At 36.6% G+C, this 25,994-nt stretch overlaps 1 protein-coding gene across 1 annotated transcript; it reads right to left on the bottom strand.

Annotated features, from left to right (window-relative positions):
• Positions 1–22,059: 22,059 nt before the first annotated feature.
• Positions 22,060–25,986, bottom strand: LOC139697311 (uncharacterized). Its single transcript, XM_071595977.1, has 3 exons — positions 25,456–25,986; positions 24,645–24,896; positions 22,060–23,918 (listed from the first exon to the last, which is right to left on the bottom strand). Exons 1-3 carry the CDS (start codon positions 25,495–25,497, stop codon positions 23,640–23,642), a joined length of 573 nt encoding a protein of 190 aa, XP_071452078.1. The 5' UTR covers positions 25,498–25,986; the 3' UTR covers positions 22,060–23,639.
• Between the last annotated feature and the right edge of the window lie 8 nt (positions 25,987–25,994).

Raw genomic sequence — 25,994 nt, 5'->3', positions numbered from 1 at the left:
TATATTATTTACAAGTTAGTTTTATTGTTTAGTAATACTAGTATGTATTTGTATTAAGTATATATTAAGTATGTTTTACCTTTTATCGTGAAATACTTTACCTAATTAAAAAATCATTCCACCATGAAAACTTAAGTAAAATATGAAACATTCCTGGTGGTAGCAAAAAATTTTGGGAGGCCACTTCTTAAATTTAATGTATCTGCCAAATCAAGTGAGTTTACGTAGATTTTTGTGTTAATTTGACTAATGTTGACATCTTATTAATCATTGAAAAAAGTAATTTTTCAAATTTTATCATTAAATTAACAAAATACTTTGATGGAAATTAGTATGCAATTATTTCTTCTGGGATGTTATAACCAAGGGATAACCTTTATTTCAGTTGAACTCTGAAGGGCCTGATTTCTAGTGGCTTTGGAAAATTCCCAGTTTTACCGTAATTAGATTATTTTAAGGGTGCTCAACATGCAAAACACAGGCAGCCCAAGGAAATGAACTGCCTCATATCCGTTCCTTAATTTTGGCATGATACCCTAATTTGCCAAACACCTGTGCAACTGGGTGTGAGGTATTCTGTCAAACTTTTTAATCCCACATGCCAAAGGTCTTTGTGAGGTTAGCTGCGCTCTTGTATCTACAAGAATCAATCTTTGTAATGATCACTGTGGTTACTCTTGTTAAATCATTTAGTTTGATTTTCAAATTTGACTTAAAATATGATAGATTTTGGTGGGACCCAAAAATCTTCATTTTATCTAACAACATTAATAAACTTCAGGTTGGCTTTGATATACCTTATCTAGTAAGAAGCTGATTTTTTGACATTCACTAATCAACGGGGTAATAATGGGGTCCCGTTCCTTTTCTTGTGCCACTTTGTGGTTACCCAGGAAGATGCGGTACCCAAAAAATCCCACACTATGGGTGAAGGGCAGAGGGTCTCAAGAGGCATCACTCTTGAATCAAATCCAGGCCCCCAGGGTAGTAAACCAAAACAATACCCATTTTACTACCACATCCCCTGCTTAGTTTGTGTGTAATATATTTTTAAATGAGTTAAGTGAAACCAAATTAAAATAATCTCAGTAAAATCAGAATTAGCTTTAATTCCTCATCTTGATTTCACAAAAGTGTCATGTTAAAGTTGCTCTTATCATTCTTTCATCTTTTCTTTGCTTTGAAAAATTATTTCAATAAGAATCACCTTTTTTGAGATGGATTAATTATTAATATATCAAATTTTGCCTAGTTCTTTCTTACAAAATGCATTTTGACGAAATGTCGATAGAAAAATAAATTAAATCACTTTAGGTCACTACTCAACTAAGTTAATTGTGAATAATTTCATTTTAGCTGGAACCATCAAAGTCTCAGCATACTTGTGTACTAGTTTTGCAAACTGTGCGATCAACTCTTAGGCCAAGTGAAACTCTAATTCACAGATTCTAATCCAGTGAATGGGAACATTAAAATCATATCTCTGTCCTATAATATCATTTTCCTAAATTTATGAATGCCACATAATTATCCTATTTTAATTTCAGATTTCTCCTAAAATATTGACCGGGATTTCATTCTGGGGACCACTTAACAGTAAGTAAAATTTTGGTTTTCTAGGCTACCATGTCACATCATTCTGTTAGGACTATTAATTTAATATGTATATCAAATGTTCAGAGCAGTTACTTGGCAAGGAAAGATCCAGGAAGATGAGTTACTCATTCTACTCTTTTTTAATGTACTTAAGTTAAACTTCATTCTAGGTGAAGATAATTACTCATAGTAGTTATATATGTCATTTAAAACTGATGCCATGTAACTATGACCTGGTAAAAATTTATAACTTATAGCAATAGTTACATAATATCAAATTTTTTAGAATGTTTTTGCATTCTTGGTTACTAGCCAAATAACATGACTTACTCAAAGGAGATCAGGTTGGTGTGGCAGCAAGTGCATGCTGAAGGCCTGGGTTTGAATCATAGTGGTGGCATAACTTTTCCATATGCTATAATGGAATAGTCCATCCATCAAAAGGAGCATTAAATTGTGCGACCCCTAGGCGTTTATATCCCTCAGAGTAGACTAATACTGACAATGGTGTCCTCTCCCCAGCCCCATTCCCAGATTGACATCCCAAGGTTTTTATTCAAGCACATAAGTGAAGATTTATGTACTTCTACCTCCAATGTTGGTCATGGAGATGAACCTACTCTGTGATCCTTATGTTTGCTTTTCTTCAAATGATCAATGAGCCTTAAAATGAAATATTTTTATATATTTCTATGAGGTCCGAGATGCATCACATCCAGTGTGCCTATCTGTGCAAGTTATGCAGCTTCCTCGAGAACTCGGTCAGCCCAAATGCATGTACCAAGTGCTAGTGTGTGCCATGGTTTGTACCATTCCACCATCCCTTTATTAATTTGTAGAAAGTATTTGCACAATGTCATCAACAGGTACATGCGAGCGAGCACATGTGAACATATGTGCCTACTGCTACAGGAATACAAATAGAGATTCTCACACAAAATATAACTGGGAGAAGTGCAGTACTCCATTGTACCTGTTCAAGTATTTGATAGTCATCTGGGGAAAGATTTTGTGGAAATAATTTTTAAGAACCAATCATAGGCTGTAAGCAATTCAAAATTTAACAAATTCTCAATGTAACATTTCTTAGTAATTGCAAATAGTGTTACTGATAATGTAATCAGTATTTAGTTTCTAAAATTAAAAAGTTTTAATGTTAATTGACTTTCATATAGGCATTGAACAATTAAAAGAAAAAAATTCAAAAATCTCTAATCATACCCATCATGTCTGCATTCAAAAATCTTACTTTTATTACTAATTGTCTTATTTTTATCTTGACCAAATTAATATAACCATCTGCCATCCACTTCTGATGCCATGTACAGAAAAAGTAGGAGTAATAATAGTTCGACCACACAGATTCACTAATAGGGAGATCTTTTAACCAAATTTTCCTAGTTCCGTAACTTGCTGCTGAATTTTTTCTTCTTTGCCTTGACTCCCTAATGTGATTGAATGATACTTTTTTTAACCACTAACTCCCCCATGCTGCCACCCCTTCCATTATTGTACTTTTCTAAATTTGTACTTCCTATCTAGAAATAAGATTGATGGACCTCGACTCTTACCCCAAGAATAAACTGGGCTCCACTTTGGAAGGAACTGTTTTTTGATGTCTGCAACATCTGCTATTCATCATCAGCATACCTTTAATGTCACCATTTGTGCTCTCAACTGAAAGAAGCCATGCTCTGATGTGTGCTCGACCACATGTCTGCAGAGTCAGAAGAGGGGACAGGGAAGAGAGCAAGATTCACAGTGCAAGTAGTGACGTAAGTTATTTTAATCTTTATATATTTAACCCTTCTGTGAAAATTTGGAGATGTTTGACTAAAAGATCTTTGTAGTGCTTCTACAAGAAGTAGTGAGCATTAGATTAGTTATTGGCATGTCTCAAGCCAAAGATGGCTATTTTTTCTTCAATAAATTGAAAGAATTTCATTTTATTATTCAAATTTTGATTGAATATTTTTTTTCTTAAATGTATCTTCCAATCGAAGATAAAACTTTTCTAAATCAATCTCATATTTCCCTTTAACTGGTTGGATAAAAGTCATTGTGCTCTGTGAAATAGATTTCTTTGAACCTTGGCATATATTTAAGTTAGAAAATCGGTGTGGTACTGTCTCTGTCTTTTAATTTATTTTAAAAAGCTCAAAGACCCTTGTTGATTGAGGGATTGTGGTTAGGATGTTCTCTCTCCAATGAGTTCAAGGATGGTTGGGGGCACTTATTCTAAGGAATTAAGGAGCTGGTTAGTGAGCTATTTTTAGGAAAAGGTTAAAATAATGAGTATATATTAAATTCAATGGCCTTCGTGGACCCAAGTGTTGTTGATGAGATGGTTTCTGGTTTTCCGTAAGTTTTGAGTTTGAATTTTCAATCCCATGAGTTGGTGGGCATCCTCTGTTGCAACTCGTAGCTTATTTTTATTTCTGTGGCTTCTATGATGAGTTCAAGTTGGAATCAGCTCTCAATGGCCATTAAGTTTGCCTCTCCAAATTGTATGTTGAGCAAAGGCCACTCCGCACATATTATGAAATCACCAACAAAGAGAATTGCTTGCTTTTTCAATGTCTGTTATTGTGTTATTGCGAGTGACAGTTAATTCTGTATGAATAGACAATATAAGACTTGCTGCACTACCCTTGCACCTTGCAAATGCCTCCTGGGAGTTTTTATACTTTAGTTAAAAATTTCTTTGAATTAATTGCAAAAGTGCTTTCAGACCAGATAGACCAAACCAGTGGAAAACCCAGGATGAATAATTCATAATTTCCCAGTCATTTCCCAACCATCTGTTACTGAAATTACCTTTAACCCTCCTATTGCCTATTTTCTTACCTCTGTTTAAGCTCCAGCTCCCTCTCTCCACATCTTTCTTTCAAATCTTTACTTTTTTCTCTGTACTTGCCTATTTTTCATTACTTTGTTTTGCTCTGTCATAGCATCCAAGAAAGTCGGTTCACCTGTTGCAGAATCTCACAGAAAGGTAATCTATAATGAACAAGATAATTTGTCTTTTAAGTGATGTTTCCTGGAACTTGCATGTCTGCATTGAAATCAATGTTTATTATAGCATACTTCGGATATTTCACTGTTGTTAACAAACTCCACTTGTGCTGACATTTATGCACACTTGCCTGGAGTGAAAATTATCATACTTTATGAGTCGAGAGAATTATTCAATCTCACTTGCCCAAAGGGATCATTGAGTTACAAATTAGTTATATCTATAGACCTTAATACTCGGATTCTCATGAACCCATGGATTGTAACCCCAAACGGGACTTTGAAGGGTTTAATGTGGGATTTCCAGCTGAAATACACTAAAAATGATAATGCAATAAGCAATTTGGATTTAAATGAGCATCATGGTTTGAGTAATATCATAATTTAAAATATACGATAAAACCCATAAGACAATCCAAAATGCAAATTTTCTGTCACTTCTAAGATGGAAGATAGTTGTTTGTTACTCCCAACTATACTCTTATTTGATATACTATATCCTCCAAAAGTGTTCATAAATGTTTTAGCACTGAAGTGATGTTTTATTTGAATAGCTTGGGGTCTGAAGGGCATGACCCAAGTTATTTTGGCATAGGGCAGAATGGAGAAGGCAGAAGGGAAGGTGGAAGACTTGTCGCAGGATTTTGGAGGGACCAAATGGGATGCAGTTGGCTGGGCACCTTCTCTATCACTGGTAATTTCTCTCCATTCCTTCCATTTCTCCCTAATATTGCAATTCAAGCCTTCTCTAAGCCCTTCATCACCACGATTCGAGAGAACATTGGTGATACAGTGGATTGGTGTTGTTTTGTATCACATCAATTGGAGTACTGCAAGGAATATTATCATGATATGTTTTCATAATCACTCTTTGACAGAGAAAAGTTTTGACTTAAGATTTCTAATATGCTTGTTGGGAATCGTGAAGATAATTTCTCTGGACAACCTTGTTCCCCTGAATACTTGTAAATTTCCACTGGGTAGACCGTTAAATAAAAATATCAATGAAAAAATAGTTTGACCTAAAAGGGCAAGAGGCGATTCATATTAATTAAAACAAATATTCGCGATTGGAGTTAAACTTCAACAAGGTCTGATTTTGAAATTCATTGCCGTTGTAGCTTTATAACAGTGATGTCATGACTTGTCCTACAGCTGATTCTGAATCCTGATTGTTGCAGTATAACAGTGATAAAAGAAAGTAATTGTAGCGTTTGCATGTGGGCAGTATTCGTGGTGAATTTTTGAAGGAAGTGGGTCTCACTATTGATTAAATGAATCAAAGTATATAATAATTGTTTATAACTTGATACCCACTGTTGAAAGTGTTCAATTAAATTTATTTTCATCCTTGTTGAGAACATGCATTTAATGAAAGTTCATAAGTTATAATTAAAATTACCTTACTGGAATGAACTCGTAAGCTTTCGCATTAATACAAAACACTACCTTCCCAAGATTTATGTAAAAAGTGGAAATTTTGAGTAAAAATTCAGGGGCCAACTAGATGGAGATTAACCAAGATTCGGGCATATGATGGTGCAACACTCCCTATTGTTCAATGACAAGAGCTTCAGCCAAGGGATTTTTTTAAGGTAATCTACCGGTTAAGGTAGGTTTTTGGATGGATACAACTAACTACCAAACAGATATTTTATTACTCCTAACAAAACACAAAATCCATCATCCTACTCTATATCAGGTCCCTCTTCATCTCTGAGTACTTTCTTCCTCCCTTCATCCCGTCCAACATCCCTATCCTGTTCCTTCCCTTTCCTCTTTTGCCCAACATTCTACCCTCTATCACAGTCTTCAACATCCCACTGCCGGTCAACACCCCCTTCATCCACTTTTCCTGCCTCCATAGGATTGCTCCCAACAAACCCCTCTCTTGGCCCACCATACCAAGTACTTCCTCATTTGTTTTCTTCTCTGTCCATTTCACCTTCTCCATTCTTCTCCACACCCACATTTCAAAAACCTCCAATCTACGCGTCTGTTCCTCAGTGAGGCGGCTGCAATGGCGTCTGACCCCAGTGGGGCGGCCAGTAAGTGATGGTGTCACGTTAAAAACACTATTGAGGAAGGCAACGGGAAACCACCTCAATTATCATTCCCAAGAAAAAATATGGACTATAGAGCCAAGGGATATCACAGATTATTTCATGTGAACCTTGGATTGCTTCCTCACCCCCAGAAGGATATAAATCTTATTGAAATTGTAGATTTTTGCTATCTGATGGATGGCAAATGCTAATGCTGTAAATGTGGCAATGCTAGGAGTCATCTGTTAATCTTAGTGCCATGTCCAACCCAATCGGTCCCAAGTACGAACAAGGAGAGATTCTCAAATTTATATGAGAAAATGATAATGGACAATAGTGAATTGAAATGAAAATGGGTGGACCTGCAGGGGGTTGAAAACTGATTCTTTCGTGACAGACTATAATATCTACTTTCTGTGCGAGAAACTGCCTCATTGATCTGAAATCAAAACAGTGCAATTCTACTCGAAGGCTGGTTTGATAAGGGAGATCTCCTTAAATTAATAAAGATTATTTGTACCATGTGTGAAATTCAGACAGTAGGATAATAAGATAGGGTGAGTTCCATTCACTGAGCCAGCTCTGGTTTCCCAGGGAGATCTGGTTAACTGACAAATCACACATGTAATCAATCAGTCCGCACTGGTCTATGAAGAATTTTGAATGAAATACTTTTTTCAAATATGCACATTTGTTATGCTAAATTTTGTTTTTAATCATCATAAAAGGTATTGTTTGCAGAAACTGAATTAGTGTCAGCTTATAAACTAATTGCTTCCAACATTTGTTACAAGTGTCAAAAATTTGCCCTGCTATGATGCTAAAGGAAGAAATCAAATGAGCATAGCATTGGGAGATGTGGAAGTCCAGGAGTGTAGTGCTGGATTGCTGACTGGAGGGTCCATGTTAGATTAGTCATGCCTCCAAGACACCTTCAGCTCCAACCAAGCTGTTTTTTTTTGTACCAGATCGTCCAGGGAAACTGTACCTTAACCAGCACAGGGAAAGGCATTAACCTCCTTACCCTGAAGTGTGAATTTAACAACCCATCGCGCTTAGTATTGAATGAACTCTACCATCACTAACAAAACAAGACCTTTGGGTTGATTACTGTGATTTTTTTGTGGTTGATATCAGAATGGTGCCTTTTATTGAAGTATTTAGGGGTTTTTCATGATGTAGCTTGATTATTCTTTTGTTTTTATAATTAATAGATTTATCTCGATTTGATGTAATCCAATCTTGAGCATGAAACATGTAAATAAAAGACTTTTTCTATCTATTTGTGGAGTAGTGAAATGTTTTTAAAAAATGTTTAACAGGCAGCCATTCATTTTTTTACTGCTAGAAAACAACTGCAAATGATAGACCAAATGAACAGAAAGGTACGTAGGTGCCTGTGGTTGAAAAGATGAATTTCAGCCGATTAAATTGAAAGGCAATTTATTGTGTTAAATTATTTAAGCTGGAAAAACAGTAAACACACCAATGAGTATATTACAATAAAGTAACCGTAGTGATGAATGTTAATGAACGGCCCTTCAAAATGCTCCTTAAAGACCCATGAAACACAGAGCCTTAATCAGTCATGTAGATGGCTTACTTTAATTTGATCTACACTTAAAATGTTTTTCCCATTGATTACATTTTGAAGTAATCTAGCATTATCAACTGCCACTTTGTCATTTTTTTTTGTTTTGATAAGCAAGTTCCCATTAAATTAAGATTAAAATCCTTCCACTGGTATAAAATATTATGAAGTACTGTTATTTATGGGTAAATCTGGCCAATAAATGGCTCTTCATAAACTTGTTTCGATAAAGAGTTAGCCAATTCATAATCCTTGTTTTGATGTCAGATTCCATATAAATCTAAGCTACTCCTTCATATTTTTATTTGAAATTCCTTGGGATATAATTTTCATTTGATTGCTACATTTTCCTGTTCTTTAACGTAGGTCTAATAATTATATTAATCTACCAGCAAAGGTAGGCTTATGATGAAAACCAGCTACCAAACAGCGACAACTTCCTTGCCTCACCTTACTAAAAAAACCAGACATCTAACGGGCCTCTCTTCAATTTATGCATACCTCCTTATTCCATTTGGTCTAATAAGCCTCTACTATTACTAGCCCTTCCTCTCCTAACATTCTCCCCTATATTACAGTTTTCAGCACCCCATTGCTAATCAAAAAAGTCTGCATCCACCTCCCGACTGATTATTCCCAGCAATCCCTTCATCCCTTCTCTCCCACGATTCATAGGACTTCCTAGATAGCGAGCCAAAATATGCAGTTGGGAAATTCATTAAAACCTAAATTCCTTATGCCTGTGCAATTAAATAAATGAATTTTTATTGGGATTTTAATACGAATCACATTAATAGGTAAACCTAAATAATTTAAGAATATGATGTAGAAGTGACATATGGTTAGGGTTTGTAAATTTAATTTTCTGGTACAATCAAAAGCATTTTTCCAAGTCATGGTGTAAGGGAGTAAATTATTACCTCAACTTTTCATGTAGACAAAATATTCCGTGAAAATTTTTAAGTGTATTCAATTTGAATAAATCCAAAGAAACTCAATTGGAGATGGTTATATTATCCCTGAAATATCAGGGACATGGGGTTGTCAAACCCAAGGAGTTTTCAGGAGTTTGGTTTGATGCATTGTTTAAGAAGAAATTTAGACTTATTTGACTCTCTTGTATTCTGTAATTTTGAAATCAATAAAAGTTTTGAATATATTCTTGCATTAATGATTCTCGTGTATAATTAAAGTAACTACTATGACTGCAGTAATGAGAGCATGTGAAAGTGGCAACCAGAGCAGTGGATAGAATTGCATAGATCAATGCACCATTGAAACCTTGTTGAGATCAGGTTCTTGGGGAATTTTTGGAAAATACTATTATTAACAAATATTTTAAGTGTTTTGGATCAAACCTCACGCTTCTATACTTCACAACTGGCCGATTTCATTGAAATAAAAAAATCACAGAAATTACTGATTATGAACTAATAGATATGGCAATCAATTACGATTACCGCCCCATTTTATAATTTGAGCATTATCTAATGTTTATCTCGGTAATTTTAAATATTACCTCGGCAATCTTCAAATAGAATATGAAGTTTCAGAACATGCTATAAGGAATTGCTCGAATGAATCGGAATATTGCGTCATTTTATATTAACCATGCCCCAAGTTCGAACGAACCCCATTAGGCCAAATACACAATGCATTTTGTATTGCCGCGTAAAATTTGAATTTCGAAATTACACGTTAGTGTCACTAGTGGGAAAAGGATGTATTAGGATGTGCTGGTATTTGAGGTGGTTTCAACTAGTGAAGGCATGCGCCATCTGTTGACTGGATCTTCAACCAATCCGTTAATTAATTTTTTTGTTCATTAATTTTCAGTAAATTGTCACCAGAGATTTTGACGGTAGGCTCAGGACGCCGCAGGAGATCAGGAAAACAATTTAATATTGAATATTTTTGTGAATAGGGCTGCCATTTTTTCCGGCGCCCCGCCGCCCGGCTGGAAAAAATGGCAGCCCTTTTCACAAAAATATTCAATATTTAATTGTTTTCCTGATCTCCTGCGGCGTCCTGAGCCTACCGTCAAAGTCTCTGGTGACAATTTTGTGCATATTAGCGGATCGAAAATATTTTGCAAAAAAAAAAAATTCGGCTGCAAAAGTGAATCGATGTAACAAGGACTATAGTCTCACCCTGCCAATCCGCCTCTTATCCCTCAGGCTACCGGGTTTGTTGTAAATCGAAGGATCAAATCTAGGATTTGTTCTGCAAAACTACGGACTTAGCCGATTTTTTCTCAAAATCAACTCGAACTGAGCAAGGCTCTCTCACCGGACGAATCCAAGGCATCTGCCTGCCTCGACGCCTCTCTCGCCTGACGAGGGGCTCTGGACTTAGAATATTTTTCGCAGGGTGGACTCGGTCGGGACTTGAATATATTTTCTCGGGGAGGCTTAGCACCTCACCTTGGGCTTCACGGCACTCCGAGACGGCTCGTGAGTGGTTGGCCGTCGATAGAGCTACTCCCGTTTGAAGCGTGAGCCGGTTCTTGGAAAACATTCGATACCATGCTTTTTCGCATCTAATTACTGGACTTCGTTCAGTTGAGTGCATGACGTAATTTTTGACCCGGTACGAGCAAATGTAGCACATATGTTAATTGTCATCACGAATTACATCTTAAAAACCAAAGAACAATTGCTCCGAGTGCATACTATGCAGAATAAGATAAAATTATTTTTTTAATATTTTGGCAACATTTTAGGCTACCAGCGAATGGATTTAAGACATCTTTTCATATTTTACATACACTACACAAGACATTTTTTATATATAGTAAAGCTTATGCTACTCATTAAGTGCTGATTATTAAATGAAATAATGCCTCTTTCACGGTTTTTTTGGCATTTAAATAATAAATTCGATAACAATTTTTCGAATCGGTATTTGCAGGAACTACCGAAATTACAATAGAGTCTAACTTACAATTCTCCTTCAGTTCATAAGGAATTGCATAACCCACATTGACGAATGTGGGTATGGCATAGGGTGTAAATATGTTCAGACTGCCATTCATTTTTTGAGATTATTAGAATATATTCATTTACAGTTATTTTTACTTCGGGTAAAAATTCAAATGAACATTTTTATTAAGTGTTAACCTCATAAAAAAGATCTTTATTTTTTAGATAAATTCCTGTGTTTCTCTTTTTGATTTAAGCAGCATATTAAGGCAAAATAAGTCATTCAAAAGTTACACAAAGGAAGATTTTAAAATTAGACAACATTCATTATTGTTTCTTTCATCTTTATTACTCAAATACATTTGTTGAGATAAATGTATGTTAGAAATTGCATCAGTATTCCAAACATTCTTTTTTAACCAAAGCATTTTACTGAAATGCCCTCATAGCCACTATCCACAAAGTTAGTGGCGGAGGAGTTTGCAGTCTATTCAGAGGCCTCATTTAAGGCTGACACACACACATGAAGTGCACCTCTAGATGCTGACGGCACTGCCCAACTTGGCACCAGCAAGGAAATATACACCTTCGTTCAGAATTTCGTTCTGTGAGAAAGCTTGCTGAACCACCTTGATTCCCATGGATGCTCCTCTTCTCACCTAGTATAAGCATCCAATGGAAGACCTGAAGGGAAAATAATTTAATGTGATTATAAATTTTAAGTTAATGTGGTTTTTTTGAACTTCTTAGAGGATGTTTTAAGGAAAAATATAAATATTTGTGTTCAAGTATAAATACTTGTGAAAGGACTAAAGAAATATTTACTGGTTTAAGATTGAAAGATTGGTTCCCCTTTAAAAATAACATAAATGGAAACTTTCACTTAATCTATACATATAACCACCATGAAATATCGGATATACAGCTTTAATTAAAATGGAAATGAATAGCATACAAATGGTATTTTAGTGAAACAGATGCAATTCATCCACAACAATTTCCTGGAAATTATTTGATTAACAACTGCTACTTCACTTGATTTCAACAGTTTATTCATTTGTCTAAAACTAACGGGTTGAACACCTTTAAATGAATTCCTCTGTGATAAACAATGGTTGAGACTGGCTGGCTGAAATGAACAAATTCAGATCATTACTCTTATACACCATGCAAGAAATCTTAATCTAAAATGCATTAATCTGTTGGTGCATGTTGATCAAGTGAATTTTTTAAAAGCATTCATATTTCCAAGATTTCAAAATATATTTAAATACTGTCAAATGAATGTGGAAATTATATTATTAACTTAAAGTAACAATGGAATCTCTTTCCTTTCACGAAAAGGGAGGTCGGATACAATGGAACATGGACTAAAGTATATTTTACTGTATCAAATATATAATGGAAAATCACCTGGGCTAATAATTGAGTTCATAACATGTTTTTTCAGACTTGTTGATGGTTTCATAATTTTTTTCTAAAGGAGCTCCAACCACTGCTTAGTTGGTCCCCTTCCACCCTCCTCACCTGTGACCTATATATCCCAAAAAGGTGACCAAATATGAACCAAGGAATGAAGAAGTTTGGGATGTGAGAATACAGACAGAATGAAAGTAAAGGAGTGTACGTTGAGTGCATCCAAGGCAGGAGAGTTAGGAAAATAGTGAGGGTAAACAAAAAAATGCCTCGCCAGTTATCAATCATAACATTTACCTTGCTTAATATCCTTCTTAGAGGAAAATAGCACTTATTTAAACAAATTGTGTCGTTATATTATCACTCAAAACGGTGGCTAATGCCAGTGGATAAGTATATATTGGAAATAATATGGAGATGGGAAAAAAATCAAATGGGAATGAAATTAACTCTAAGCTAGTGGAGGGGAGGGGGGAGAAGTTTTTTGGGAATAATTTGGAGGAAGTGAGAATTATTGCAGAGCATATTGAGTGGTGTGTGCGATACAAGGGAGACTGCTGGGTATGTGAGGTAGAAGGAAGTAAGTTTTATGTTTTAAAGGTGCATCAACAGCTATGGTCATTTTGCACCACTGTTAATTAATTTAAGAAAATAATGCTTAAAGGTAAAATTAAAGGCATTTTAGATTAAAAGGCAGAATGAAGGGAAAGAGTTGATACTTTGGATGAAATTGAAAGTAGGTGTTAAACTTGTGTCATGAAATACCCGACACCCAGTAAACACCACAGCTTTGACAGAAGTGACCTAATGGACAACACAGGAGGAAAACTGCTAGTAAACATCAAGACCAGAATGTCTTCAACAACAAAGAACATCATTCAAAAGAAATTTTTTAACCATCTGGTGAAATTACAAATTGCCTGAAAAAAGAAAAGAATGAAACAAAGAAATTGCACATACATTAATTAATAAATGAGTGCCCAAATAATGTTTTTTTATGTCCACAGACCACACATATGTACATATGGGAGTCTTCAAACAAATTTACAAAATACATTTGTAATGGTTTTTATAAGTTACACATTTTTTTATCAGGCCATAATTACGTGGCATCAGTTCTAAATAATATATACGACTTGACTATGAGTCATTATCTTCACTTAGAATGAATTTTAAGTACATGAAACAACATAAGAATGAGCAACTCATCTACCTGGATCTTTCCTTGCCAAGTAACTGCTCTGAACATTTGATATAAATATTACATTTATGGTCCTAATAGAATGTGACGTGGTAGTCTTGACAACCGAAATTTTACATACTGTTAAGTGGTCCCCGGAATGAAATCCTGGTTGGCATATTTGGAGAAATCTGAAATTAAAATAAGAATATTATGTGGAATTCATTAATTGAGGAAAACTATATTATAGGACAGAGATATGATTTGAATGTTCCCATTCACTGGATTCTAGAGTTTCATGCGGGCTAAGAGAGTTCATCGCAAGCTGTACAATCATCATCATCTTTCAAAAAATCCCTTCGGATAGATGACTAAGATATAAATCGATGGCGAGAGTTGGGGAAACTACTTCATATGCATAGCAGCATCCAGTAATTCCATCGACCCACCGGCGAGGCTCATCTTCCCTCACTTCAACATTCACTGCTTCCAAATTCACTCCTTGTCGTCCCTCTGCAGCCACAAACAGAATGCTCCCAGAGCGCTCCACTCACACCCCACTCGAGAGAAGGAAGGCTGCCAGGGACAGAAGAAAGCAATGTAGACAAAAAGGCGAGCTGGAGGAATGTAGGGAATGAGGAGCTGGAAGATACGAGCGGGGAAATGGTAGAGAGCAAGCAAGTGTAATGGGAGACTATGACGCCTGCCTGAGACATGAGGGGATGTAAGGGAGGAGGGTTAAGATGAGAGAGGGGGGGACAAGAATGAAAGAGGGGAAAACTCATCCACTCTAGAGGACCTGGCCAATGAGTACATTGGAATGGTGAAATGAGTGAAGGAGGAGTGAGGGATAAGTTTGTTGGGCTGCAGGTCTTTCCATGTTGACCTATCAAATGGCTTCGCACCTGGGAGGGAAAATAACTGGAGGGGTGAGAGTGATTTCAATGAGATTCTACCATGGCAAATGCAGCAACTGAGGGTGGTTCAAACCGAGTCCAAGTTAATGGGCTGCCCTTCCAAACGGAGTGAGTTGGGGCTGCTGCACTTAAATTTGACAAGGCTTTTGGGAGATGCTGGTTTGGGCTATTTCATTAAGTCTTCTTATTGTGGACAAGGATGGGGTGGCCTATGCCAAGAGTATTTCCTATGAATCGAGCCTTTGCAGTATTTTTTGAAGCTTTCTTGCCAGTTTTATATAGGGTTGGTTGTCAAGTACTGCACTCAGATTGGATAGTCCTTTTCCATTCACTTTTTAATGGATATCCATTGTCCATGTTGATATTTCTTGGTCTTGGACAAGAAAGCTTCGAAAAATACCTTCTACCTGAAGAGACGGGCGGGATGGCCAGCGAAACTGTCGTCACAAAAAGATAGCCAACGCAGATGGAGAACCTGGAAATGGAAAGACAAGCATTACAGTTATTTGTTACTTAAAAACTTTTTCAATGAAAAATAACACTTGATTAAAAGGAATTTCCAGAGTTTCAATTAGGAACCACATAATTTATCACTCAATTTCAATGAGTTTGGTATGGTGTTATAAATTATTTCACCCTTTACTATTGGGGTTTTATATGAAATTGAAGATTTATGATAACTTCTTTGGAATGTTACAATTTATTGTAGAATACTTTATTGTAGAATACGAGTGAATATTGCTATTTGCATGAAAGAAATTGATATTATTAACGATTAACATGACAGACATGGCAAATATATATTAAATAGAAGGAATGGTAAGAAACTAAATTTTTTGAATAAGAGCCAATATGGTGGAAGATAACTTTGTACAACATTCGTAGAGATGATCCCCAGAACAATATTCCATATGATTCCTCTGGAGAAAAAATAGAATGATACATGAGTTTTAATACCTCTAGAGACTTGTGCAGGAACCAAATAGCATACATCAAAGTGCTCAGTTCAAAACAGTTTATTAACATCAATATTCCACTCACCAGTTTATTAAATATGTAGACCTAAAAACTTGGTATTGAATGTATAAATTTTTCTTGTTGAGAATGAAATCAAAATACTCCTGCAATATTGCACGATTAAATGCAAAGACCTGTGTCTTTTTGCAAAACTAGTACACAAGTATGCTGAGACTTTGATGGTCCCAGCTAAAATGAAATTATTCACAATTAACTTAGTTGAGTAGTGACCTAAAGTGATTTAATTTATTTTTCTATCGACATTTCGTCAAAATGCATTTTGTAAGAAAGAACTAGGCAAAATTTGATATATTAATAATTAATCCATCTCAAAAAAGATGATTCTTATTGAAATAATTTTTCAAAGCAAAGAAAAGATGAAAGAATGATAAGAGCAACTTTAACATGACACTTTTGTGAAATTAAGATGAGGAATTAAAGCTAATTCTGATTTTACTGAGATTATTTTAATTTGGTTTCACTTAACTCATTAAAAAATATATTACACACAAACTAAGCAGGGGATGTGGTAGTACAATGGGTATTGTTTTGGTTTACTACCCTGGGGGCCTGGATTTGATTCAAGAGTGATGCCTCTTGAGACCCTCTGCCCTTCATCCATAGTGTTGGATTTTTTGGGTACCACATCTTCCTGGGTAACCACAAAGTGGCACAAGAAAAGGAACGGGACCCCATTATTACCCCGTTGATTAGTGAATGTCAAAAAATCAGCTTCTTACTAGATAAGGTATATCAAAGCCAACCTGAAGTTTATTAATGTTGTTAGATAAAATGAAGATTTTTGGGTCCCACCAAAATCTATCATATTTTAAGTCAAATTTGAAAATCAAACTAAATGATTTAACAAGAGTAACCACAGTGATCATTACAAAGATTGATTCTTGTAGATACAAGAGCGCAGCTAACCTCACAAAGACCTTTGGCATGTGGGATTAAAAAGTTTGACAGAATACCTCACACCCAGTTGCACAGGTGTTTGGCAAATTAGGGTATCATGCCAAAATTAAGGAACGGATATGAGGCAGTTCATTTCCTTGGACTGCATGTTGAGCACCCTTAAAATAATAGAATTACGGTAAAACTGGGAATATTCCAAAGCCACTAGAAATCCTGCATCATTGGGATAATTAAAAATTGGGCTTCTTTGGTTACTTTTTGGATTGTTTATCCAAAGATCCAAGTCTTTCAACGTGGGCTACTCTATACTCTCAAAAGAAAAGCCAATTTGAATGTAATTTCAGCTTCGGTGTCATAGAACTGATAAATTTCCTAGTCATTTTAATAAAAAAAATCTACATAAACTCACTTGATTTGGCAGGTGCAACATATTTAAGAAGTGGCCTCAAAATCTTAGGCCACCACCAGAGATTGGTGCCATATGTCACTAAGTTTTCACTGTGGAATGATTTTTTAATTGGGTAAAGTATTTCACAAAAAATGTTTAATAAAAGTTTAAAGTTGGTATTGGAAAGAATCTAAAATATACCCACTTCACTTCTCAACCTTGCCAAAAAAAGAATACCTAACACCACACAATACAATAAATCCATCCTTTCCACATTCATTCTCCTTCCCTTCATTCCACCCAACATCCTATGTATATTACTACAGTGATCTGTCCAGACTATCGTTCTCCCATTTAATACACTCAATATCAAGCTTGATTGAAATTTATTTTTGAATGAAAGGAGAATGCAATGTATTTCCCAGAAAACTTATTTGCTACATCTAATTTCAACACAGCATCATCTTAACGGTACCCAAGGATTATGACTGCATTGAAACTAGTTGTCACAAATGTAAAGTTTTGTGGAAAATACATGGTACGATTAGTCTCGGCTCTATGACAGTGTCAACGTTTACACCATTTCTACTTGCTAAGACAAAATATAAAATATTCATCATCGTACTTACAATACTTGGAAAGAGAGTGATCATATTTGGCATATTGTCTCAAGGCCAGAGCAACCTTACGTTATAAGACTTTGCCCATATTTTCTCCTCTCAGCCGCAGGTAGACATTTTTCAGGTGATTTTCCTGCAATAGGCCAATGATTAAATGATAGGGAAGCTTGACATGTTTCAGCCAGGAGTGACCTCATCTGAAGCGCATCTGCAGAGAGAGAGAGTAGTTTCAAAATAGTGTTTTTTCAAGACTGACAAAACTAAGGAATTGGTTACTAATTTCACCAAGCTCCGACGCCCAAGGACGCATTCCAGTCGCTCGCAAACCCAACGCTAGATTTGTGCGCTCAGCCTCTGTGCTTGGATGGCGAGCGCGATACTAATTAGGGTGCCACGAATGCGTACGAAGGAATGAACTACAAAATTCAGGTTGAATTTTTTCCCCTTAAAACGCGATCGATCTGCAGTTCCTGTACATTGCGAATCACATTCCAAGCGAGGGGTAGACCAGAAGGTGATCAGATTTTAAATTGTGGAGGGTGTATAATGACGAAGAATTGGACGTCACAAGTCAAAATTTCAATGTGTTCGCACACAAGAATTTGACGCAACCGCGGCCGTGATTGCAACCTCAGTATTGCCGCGGATCGACAATATTTGTAATTATAGAGGTGGTAGCCGTAAGCAGAAGCCATTTGCGCCATTAGGGGTGGATGAGAAAGGAGGAAGGGTGGAGAGAAACCTGACGACGACAGTAGGCCACTTTCATCGAAAGGCGCAGATGGGTCCGCATTTAACGTCCCAAACGACGGACTGTGTACTTTCCACAAAGCAATATGATCATAAGGATCAAGAAACCACTGAAAAATACCTGCCGCCTCTAGGATTCAAACTAAGACCCTCTGCGGGGGAAGCCAGTACGTTACCCACCGCACCATATAACTCCCCCGTGATGACAATTACGGGACTATCATTAATCATCCCCAGGACAGTAACCAAAGACAATTAAGCCAAGATGAAGATTTACCGCGTACTTCCACCCTTTGCTCGATGTATGTATATACAGATACCAGCAAGAGAAAGAACATTTCAAAATAATTTTTGCAGGCTGGCTGCATACGTACCGACATGCAACCGTCAATTTTGGAATGTGTCCCTTTGATCTAGATAAGCGAAACCTGACAATTAGAAACTTGATACACTGAACGCGTTTATAAAGAAGCCTAATCTACCCCTATATGTTTCCGCGTGGGCTTGTATGAAATCGCCACTCACCAATATTATATGCAGAGTTGCACGTGATTTTCGACCGCTTAGTCTTTTCCAGAGTAGCCAGACGATTTGCCATCGTTCCAGGAACTCCGGGACAGCGATGAGTCCATCCGCTTCGATCGACTGCCTCATCCTGGCTCTTGAAGCGAACTGGCGAGACCAAATGCCCGTCGGCAAGTGAGGGGTGGACTTTGAGGGGAAGGCGGGGGAGCTTGGGGAGTTCATTGAGTGTGAGACTTCGAACAAGAGGGAGCGAAATCGAATTGCGACGAGGGAAAAGGAGGGGAGGGAATTGTTAGCCCATTTTAACTCCGAAAGTGCGAATCACGCGTATCTTCGCAGTGCTTTGCATTGGAGCGAACTGGAGTTCGGCAGTTAACCGCTATCTTCATCGCCGAAAGCTCGAGTGCCGAGTGTACGCTACGCACAGCTGCTTCGAAGACCACCAGCCAACAATGCAATTTCGTGCCCTTCCATAAATGCGCGCGCGTCATTAAACGAGCCATCGCGTGACCATTCAATGAATCCAAATTTGGGTCTCACTGTTAGTTCATGACTATACAAGTACATGCAGGTGGTACATGTAAATAAATGAGCTGAATGATGATTCTAATGCCTTGCGATCTGGAAAATAATTTGTAAGTTCCAATTACATTGGCGATAAATTGCTGTGAGGAAAATTTCATCAGGAACTCGGTAAAATAAATGTGTTTGCAACTATTTTAACAGAAAAATTAATTTACCTTTTTACTCAAAAAATTTTATTTAATTTAATCTGTTGTTTTACAGTGTTACGGTTATTACCTCTCGAATATTCCTACAGGTTTATCACCTTTTAATATATCGAGGCGGTCTAAATTTATTCTGCGGAGGAGGAAATACTTTGCTTGTCATCAAAGTCGTGGTTTTTGACCTAAGAGGCGCCCAGCCGTCTCGAAGACTGTCAGCGCATCCTTTTCAGCCTGGGAGCAAAGAATTACGTAAAGCTGAATCCTAATATTGATGAAGAACAGGGGGGGATCGAAATGGTGCGTCGGCTAACGTACTAGCTTCCCACCCAGAGGGCCCGGGTTCAAATCCCGGCGGTGTTGAATATTTTTCAGAGATATCTCGATCCCTACTTGAGGTGCTTTGTGGAGGGCACTTTGAGTGAGTACGCCGTCCGTTGGATGGGACGTTAAGTTGCGGACCCCTTGGCGCCTTTCGTAAAGAGTAGGCTAATGCCGACGCCGGGTTTTCCACCCTTCATCCTTTCCTGTCCATCCCCTATGGCGCAAATGACCTCAGCAGTCGGTAGCCCCACCTAAATACTACTACTAATACGAAGAAATGACACTGTGGAAATGTCTTTCTCATCCCTTATCGTTTGTAGAAAAAATTACATCTTAAATCCATCTATTCTACACTTGATCATTTATTGTGTGGACATGATCTGTCCTACCGTAGTCCGATGGGGGTAATAATAATTTCCACACCACTGCTAAAGGGACATCCTTCCAATTAATGCAAGAGATTTAATCTATAATTTAACCATCGCTCCGTGAGTGATTTCCAGCCTAGTTGCTCTAATATTTTGGATACGCAACTAAGTTTATCATGACAATGTTTTGCATATCTAGCATTTGTTCAAGTTGAGTTTTGCTTTCGTTATTTATTCTCGGAATGGTGTTAGTTTGATATTGGTAAGCAATACAGGATGTGAACGACAGAAAATGGAAAAAATATATGCTGTGTTTTAACTGACTAGGACCTATTTATCAAGGCCGCTGTACAGTTTAAAAGAGCGTAATAATTGACACTTCATTTCCTTTCTAAATATCACAGGAACCTGTCTAATTCAGCTTCCGCGGTTTATTATTTTCGCTTTCGCGAGTAATTTGCACGTATTTAATATGAATACATCAGCGCACAACAATGGACTGCAAAAATAAATAATCCAATGCACCGTTACCATGGCTACATTTGTATTGAAACAATTATCCGAAATGGGAAACTTAATGTTGAATAAGAGTTCTTGACATGTATGTATTTATTAGGATATTTAATCAATGTTTAGAGTTTATGAATGAATTATTTGATACATTTAGCCTTATACCATAACCTCAAAATACAATTTAATAGAAGTGGATTAGTAAAAGAACTTTAGGAAGAGTATATGATTAAAAATGAAGAATTGCATTTTGTATTGCAATTTCCGAAAAAAGATGAAACTGTTGTATTCTTATTCCTTGGACTAATTACTTGTGATATCGTATTTTGAAAGAACATACCATTCTACATTAAAATGCACAAATAGGAGAGTAAGATTCCTACAAGATACGTTTAAATGCGATGTATCTAGACATCGGTGTTTACCTGCAGGAAGAGAAGTAAGTGCCCTTTGCTCAGGGTGGTAATGACGTTATGTTTGGTTAATGAAAAAGTGGCAAACATAATGATGAAAGCATAATAAAAGCACTTAAAATAATGTGCCTTCTTCCATTTTCAGGCTGTTGTAAAATAAATAATCACGGAGAACAATAAGATTTGGGAGGTGGGTATGTTGATGGAGTGGTAGGAGAGTTGGGGGGTACTTTGTGGGGTGATTTGGGGGATGAGGTGGAGGGTGAGTGGGAGGGTGGGTTTGAGGAAGAGGTGGCAGAAGAGTTGTGAGGTGGTTTGCTATGAAAATCGGGGGGTAGGGATGTTTTAAGCTGGTGTGGTGGAATTTTGATATGATGATGGTGATAATGAAGAGGATGAAGGGGAATAATACATAGAAGAGGACGATCCAGATGGTGGCCTTGGGGATGATTTTGTTGGCTTAGATGAAATAAGGGTATTGAATTTCGATGGTTTGTGGGGGTGGGGCAATATGGCCATGGGTCAGGATACAAGGTAGGTAGCCCACACTTGGGCTCCAGGAGAAATAGGAAAAACAATGTCAAAGTTGTGTCATCACTGATTTGTGAAGGATATGACTTGAAAAATATTTTGTGTAAGATAACAGTAAGTTAAAGGTTGTTGCTTTCAGAGACATAAATACCTCCTTATAAGGCATAAGAAAAGAAGTGTTCAATGCAACAATTTATTTATTAACAAGAGTAAACTTCCCTTCCAACAAGATATATAACAGTAACAAGAGAGTTAACAAAAAAATATAAAAATGACTAACAAACAAATTCATAAATCAATATGTACATTCGATTAATTACAGAAAACATTGGTGTGTCCATGTTGAATGAAACAGCAGTTATATTTTCTCACTTATCAAGTTATTGAAGTGTTTGAATAAAGCAAACTCAATGTCATTTAGGCATTGGTAATTAACGCTTTACGGTGAATGACTTAATTAATGTGCCGTTCAATGTGACTACACAAAGTTTAATATAAGACACAGCAATTATGGAGCCAGTACAAATCATGGATTTGTTCTGATTTTTAAAAGCATTGACTTGGAGAGTGTTTTCTATGCTCTAGCATGGTCCTGTTATAGTTCAAAAAGGTTTTGGACTATAAAGTTTTTTGGATTACATTAATATAAGCTAGCCAGGCGAATGAGTACAATAATACTTTCTTCTTTGGAAATCAGTTCTAGTATTATGGATATATCTTAGAATACACTAAGAGACCAAGGGAGAAAAGAAAAATAACAGAATTTTCAAGTTGATACCCACATTTTTCAACCCTTATGCATTAGATAGACTTTTTAGGAATGGAAATTGTGAAAGGGCATTGTATGGTCGAGGCATTATATTGAATTCTGTTTAAGAAAAACCTACACAGTAATTTCTCTCACCCTTTCCTTGGAGTGAACTTTCCCCCACTCTTGAGCCATCCCTCTCAACAGGGTTATCTTAAAACTGATGACAGTTTTTGGTCTGCTCTTGATTGATTCTATCTCGGGATATGTATGATTCATCAACACAGCATGATCCTCATTCCAAATTCAGAAGGGGGGTGGGGGCAGCCAAAATGGGTTAAGTTTTACGTGTGAAAGTGCAATAGGAATTAGAACTAAAACAACAGTGGAAGTAGCCTTTTGTACAGCAATTTTCCGGGAAAGCACAAGATCATACTTAATAATGTCTGATTGGACTCAAATTAAAATTGGTTTTTCTAAGCATTAGGAAGAGCAAATCACCTATTAGTATATCAATGTATAATATATTTAAGTTTTATTATGGAGAAAAATTTTATTAGTAAATGGCTTTACTTATCTTTCTCCTTTTTTCATACTTTAAATTTCTTTCTAACCCCAAAAATCTGAAGATCCATCAGTTTAATTAACAACATGTAGGTCCAGGATTATGTTACATTGAACGTTGAAGGCGGCTCTCTAAACAAATGATCATTGAGCATTAATAACTTAGCATGCTATTGATTTAAAACAAAATAATTACTTAATATTTAGCAGTTTCATTCACAAAACACCATAGACATAAGGAAAAATGTTCTTAGTTTACATATGTTTGGGATAAAATTTAGCTTAACAAACAGCTTCATTATCACAGGGCATCTATACCTTGGGCCGATTCATATCTTAGCATGGGAAAATGAAGGAGATGGAATAGAATTTTCCAGAAAACCTAATATACACTCCTGCCCTTGATGCTGGCCTCTTTCCATTTACACCATATGGGAATTACTCTGGCCATTTCCCTCTTAAATAATTATGTGCATATATACAGGCAGTTGAAGAGAATTTTACAACTCTAAAGCAAATCTTTCACGCATAATGGAATTCATGAAATCATTCATCATCTACCAATAATCATGAGATCCATCATCCTCAGAATGGTGGGGCTTGCGAGCAGGTGCTGGAGGGTGAGCATCAGCGGCAGCCTTTGGATCACTGTTGTGTACCGATGCATGGAAGCCAGTTTCGTCAGCCCAATAGCGAACTGTTCTCACGTTGCCTGAGGGCTCAGATACATGGTATTCACCTTGGACTTTGTGGCCATCTCTCCTCTCTTTTTGCCCATGTCGGTCACCTGTTTTGTGGTCGGTCACACCATATGCATAGTCATAGAGTGGGTGGCCCTGAAAACACATACATGTTTCCTTTTTAATTATGTTGAATATTATCAATTGCTATGAAGGTGTTGATAAATAAGGGAAAACATGGTTAAAGAGTCAGAGAAAATAGTTCACATATGATTTTATGTAAAATATGAACAACTATATTTTCTCAGAAATATAATCTATGTAATTTGATTTCATAAAGAAATTTCAAGTAATTTCAAGATCCTCTCTTATGTGAAAATGCTCTAAATCCTAGAATTCTCACGGCATTAGTGAGGAGCTAAAATTTCTCTGCACTTAAAATGCCATCTCATCTGCCATCATCTCATCTAAACTGCCATGCTGTGCAGTGATTGAAAGAAAATGGTGTGCTATAATGATTTTGATTTGATGGGAATTTTAAATGTTGTAAAAGCACAAACATAAATCATTTTTCCACCTAAAACAGTTAGGCAAAGACAGCATTGGGCATATTGTTTCAATACTGGGATGAAAGTTAAATGAGAGTGGCAGCTTCCATTTCTCAAGGGTTTGTTTGCTCAGAAATGAATAGAAAAAATTGTATTTTGACCTCTTAGAATTAAAAAGGCAGTCTGCAGAGTATGGATATTTTTACCTCAAGTAAAAATGAAATGTATTTTCAGTTAAAATCCTGTCAGTATTAAACATAAAATTAATGGTTCACAAGAATACAATATTTCACAATGCGTATGTGGTGATCTAAGAATGTATGTATACACTTACAATATAGTCAACATTATTTAGCTCATGGTGTTGCTGCTGGTGGTTTTGTGGTTGATGAGGATGATTTTGGTGGTGGTGGTGTGTGGCTGCCGCATCTACTCGCACCATTTTGTCATTCCCCAGGATCACTGGCCCATGGAATTTGGCAAATGAGCTGGCTGGACTGTAGTGATACTGGGGCATAGCTGACACTCTTACCATGAGAGCTAAAGGAAGCAGTAGGGTGGCTCCCTTCAGCCAGCTAGTCGAGTTCTGCATCATAAGACCATTAAGTCAAATTAATTTTATGGTAGCACTTTATATCTATTGCTTTCAATCTGCTAATGAAAATATTACTTTAATGAAGAAAATAACTAATCATATTCAACAGGCTAAGTGCAGGGAGAAAAATTAAGCAAAGGCTAAACCATTTCATTGGACGATGAAATCAAACGTTTTCCAGTATGCTGGTTTCTTTTGAAAGTAAACTTTGATGATGTTATTCCCATCAGATTTTTCAATGACTTTAGAATAACTATAATTTTAAAGCAAATAAAAATTTGTACTGTGGCCTTAAATGGAAACATGGTTGATAAAAACAATTATTAATTTTATCGCTGTGAATTTAAAACATAATCAGATGTACATTAATGCCAAATCAATGCTTCTTAATTATGTGAATAATCCCTACTACGATCATCCCCGGGCACAACTTCCTTAAAATGGAAATCCTGAACTTCGCAGTTCATGAGATGTGCTATTCTTAGTTTGAGCTATTCTTTTTTAATTTTTCTTTCAAACAATACACATATGAAATGAAAGGAATACTTGCAAGAACTGCAGAGCTTCTTGGTGGTTTGGGTAATGCCGTCATGAAATATAATCCTCAGCAATACCACTCATTCTGTTTTCGTGGGTATAATCATGCTTTTTCGGTGCGACAGATATTAATATACCCAAGCCTTGTATAAGTCAAAACCAGAAGTAGTCACACAAATCTTCCGATTCACCTCTGCTTCAACATTCGACATCCATAAAACTCAAAGAGAGCCACAAAATCTGCACATACAAATCAATCATGTAGCGAAGAAATCAAGGCTTTTCTGTTATTGCGAAAATAATGAGCCTGATTGACGTATATATACGTATTGCGAAGATTTATCAACTTCAGATAATTATTTATTGCTGCCTGTCATTCTGTGCATTGGAGATGACGGTACCTTAATTCGGCACATTCCAAAGTCCGTCATCTTCCTCGATTTTGGACGGTTTTCTCGTACTTTCAAAATTTTTTCGAATTGTAGACTTGAGCCATCGGAGGGCATATACATAATAGTTGCTGTAACGGAGCAAAGACTCGCGGGCTTTCAT

This window comes from Hetaerina americana, unplaced genomic scaffold, assembly GCF_022747635.1.
Source record: "Hetaerina americana unplaced genomic scaffold, ioHetAmer1.1.p SCAF_72, whole genome shotgun sequence".
Taxonomy (NCBI): Eukaryota; Metazoa; Arthropoda; class Insecta; order Odonata; family Calopterygidae; genus Hetaerina; species Hetaerina americana.
This window is presented reverse-complemented; position numbering and strand designations above follow the sequence as displayed.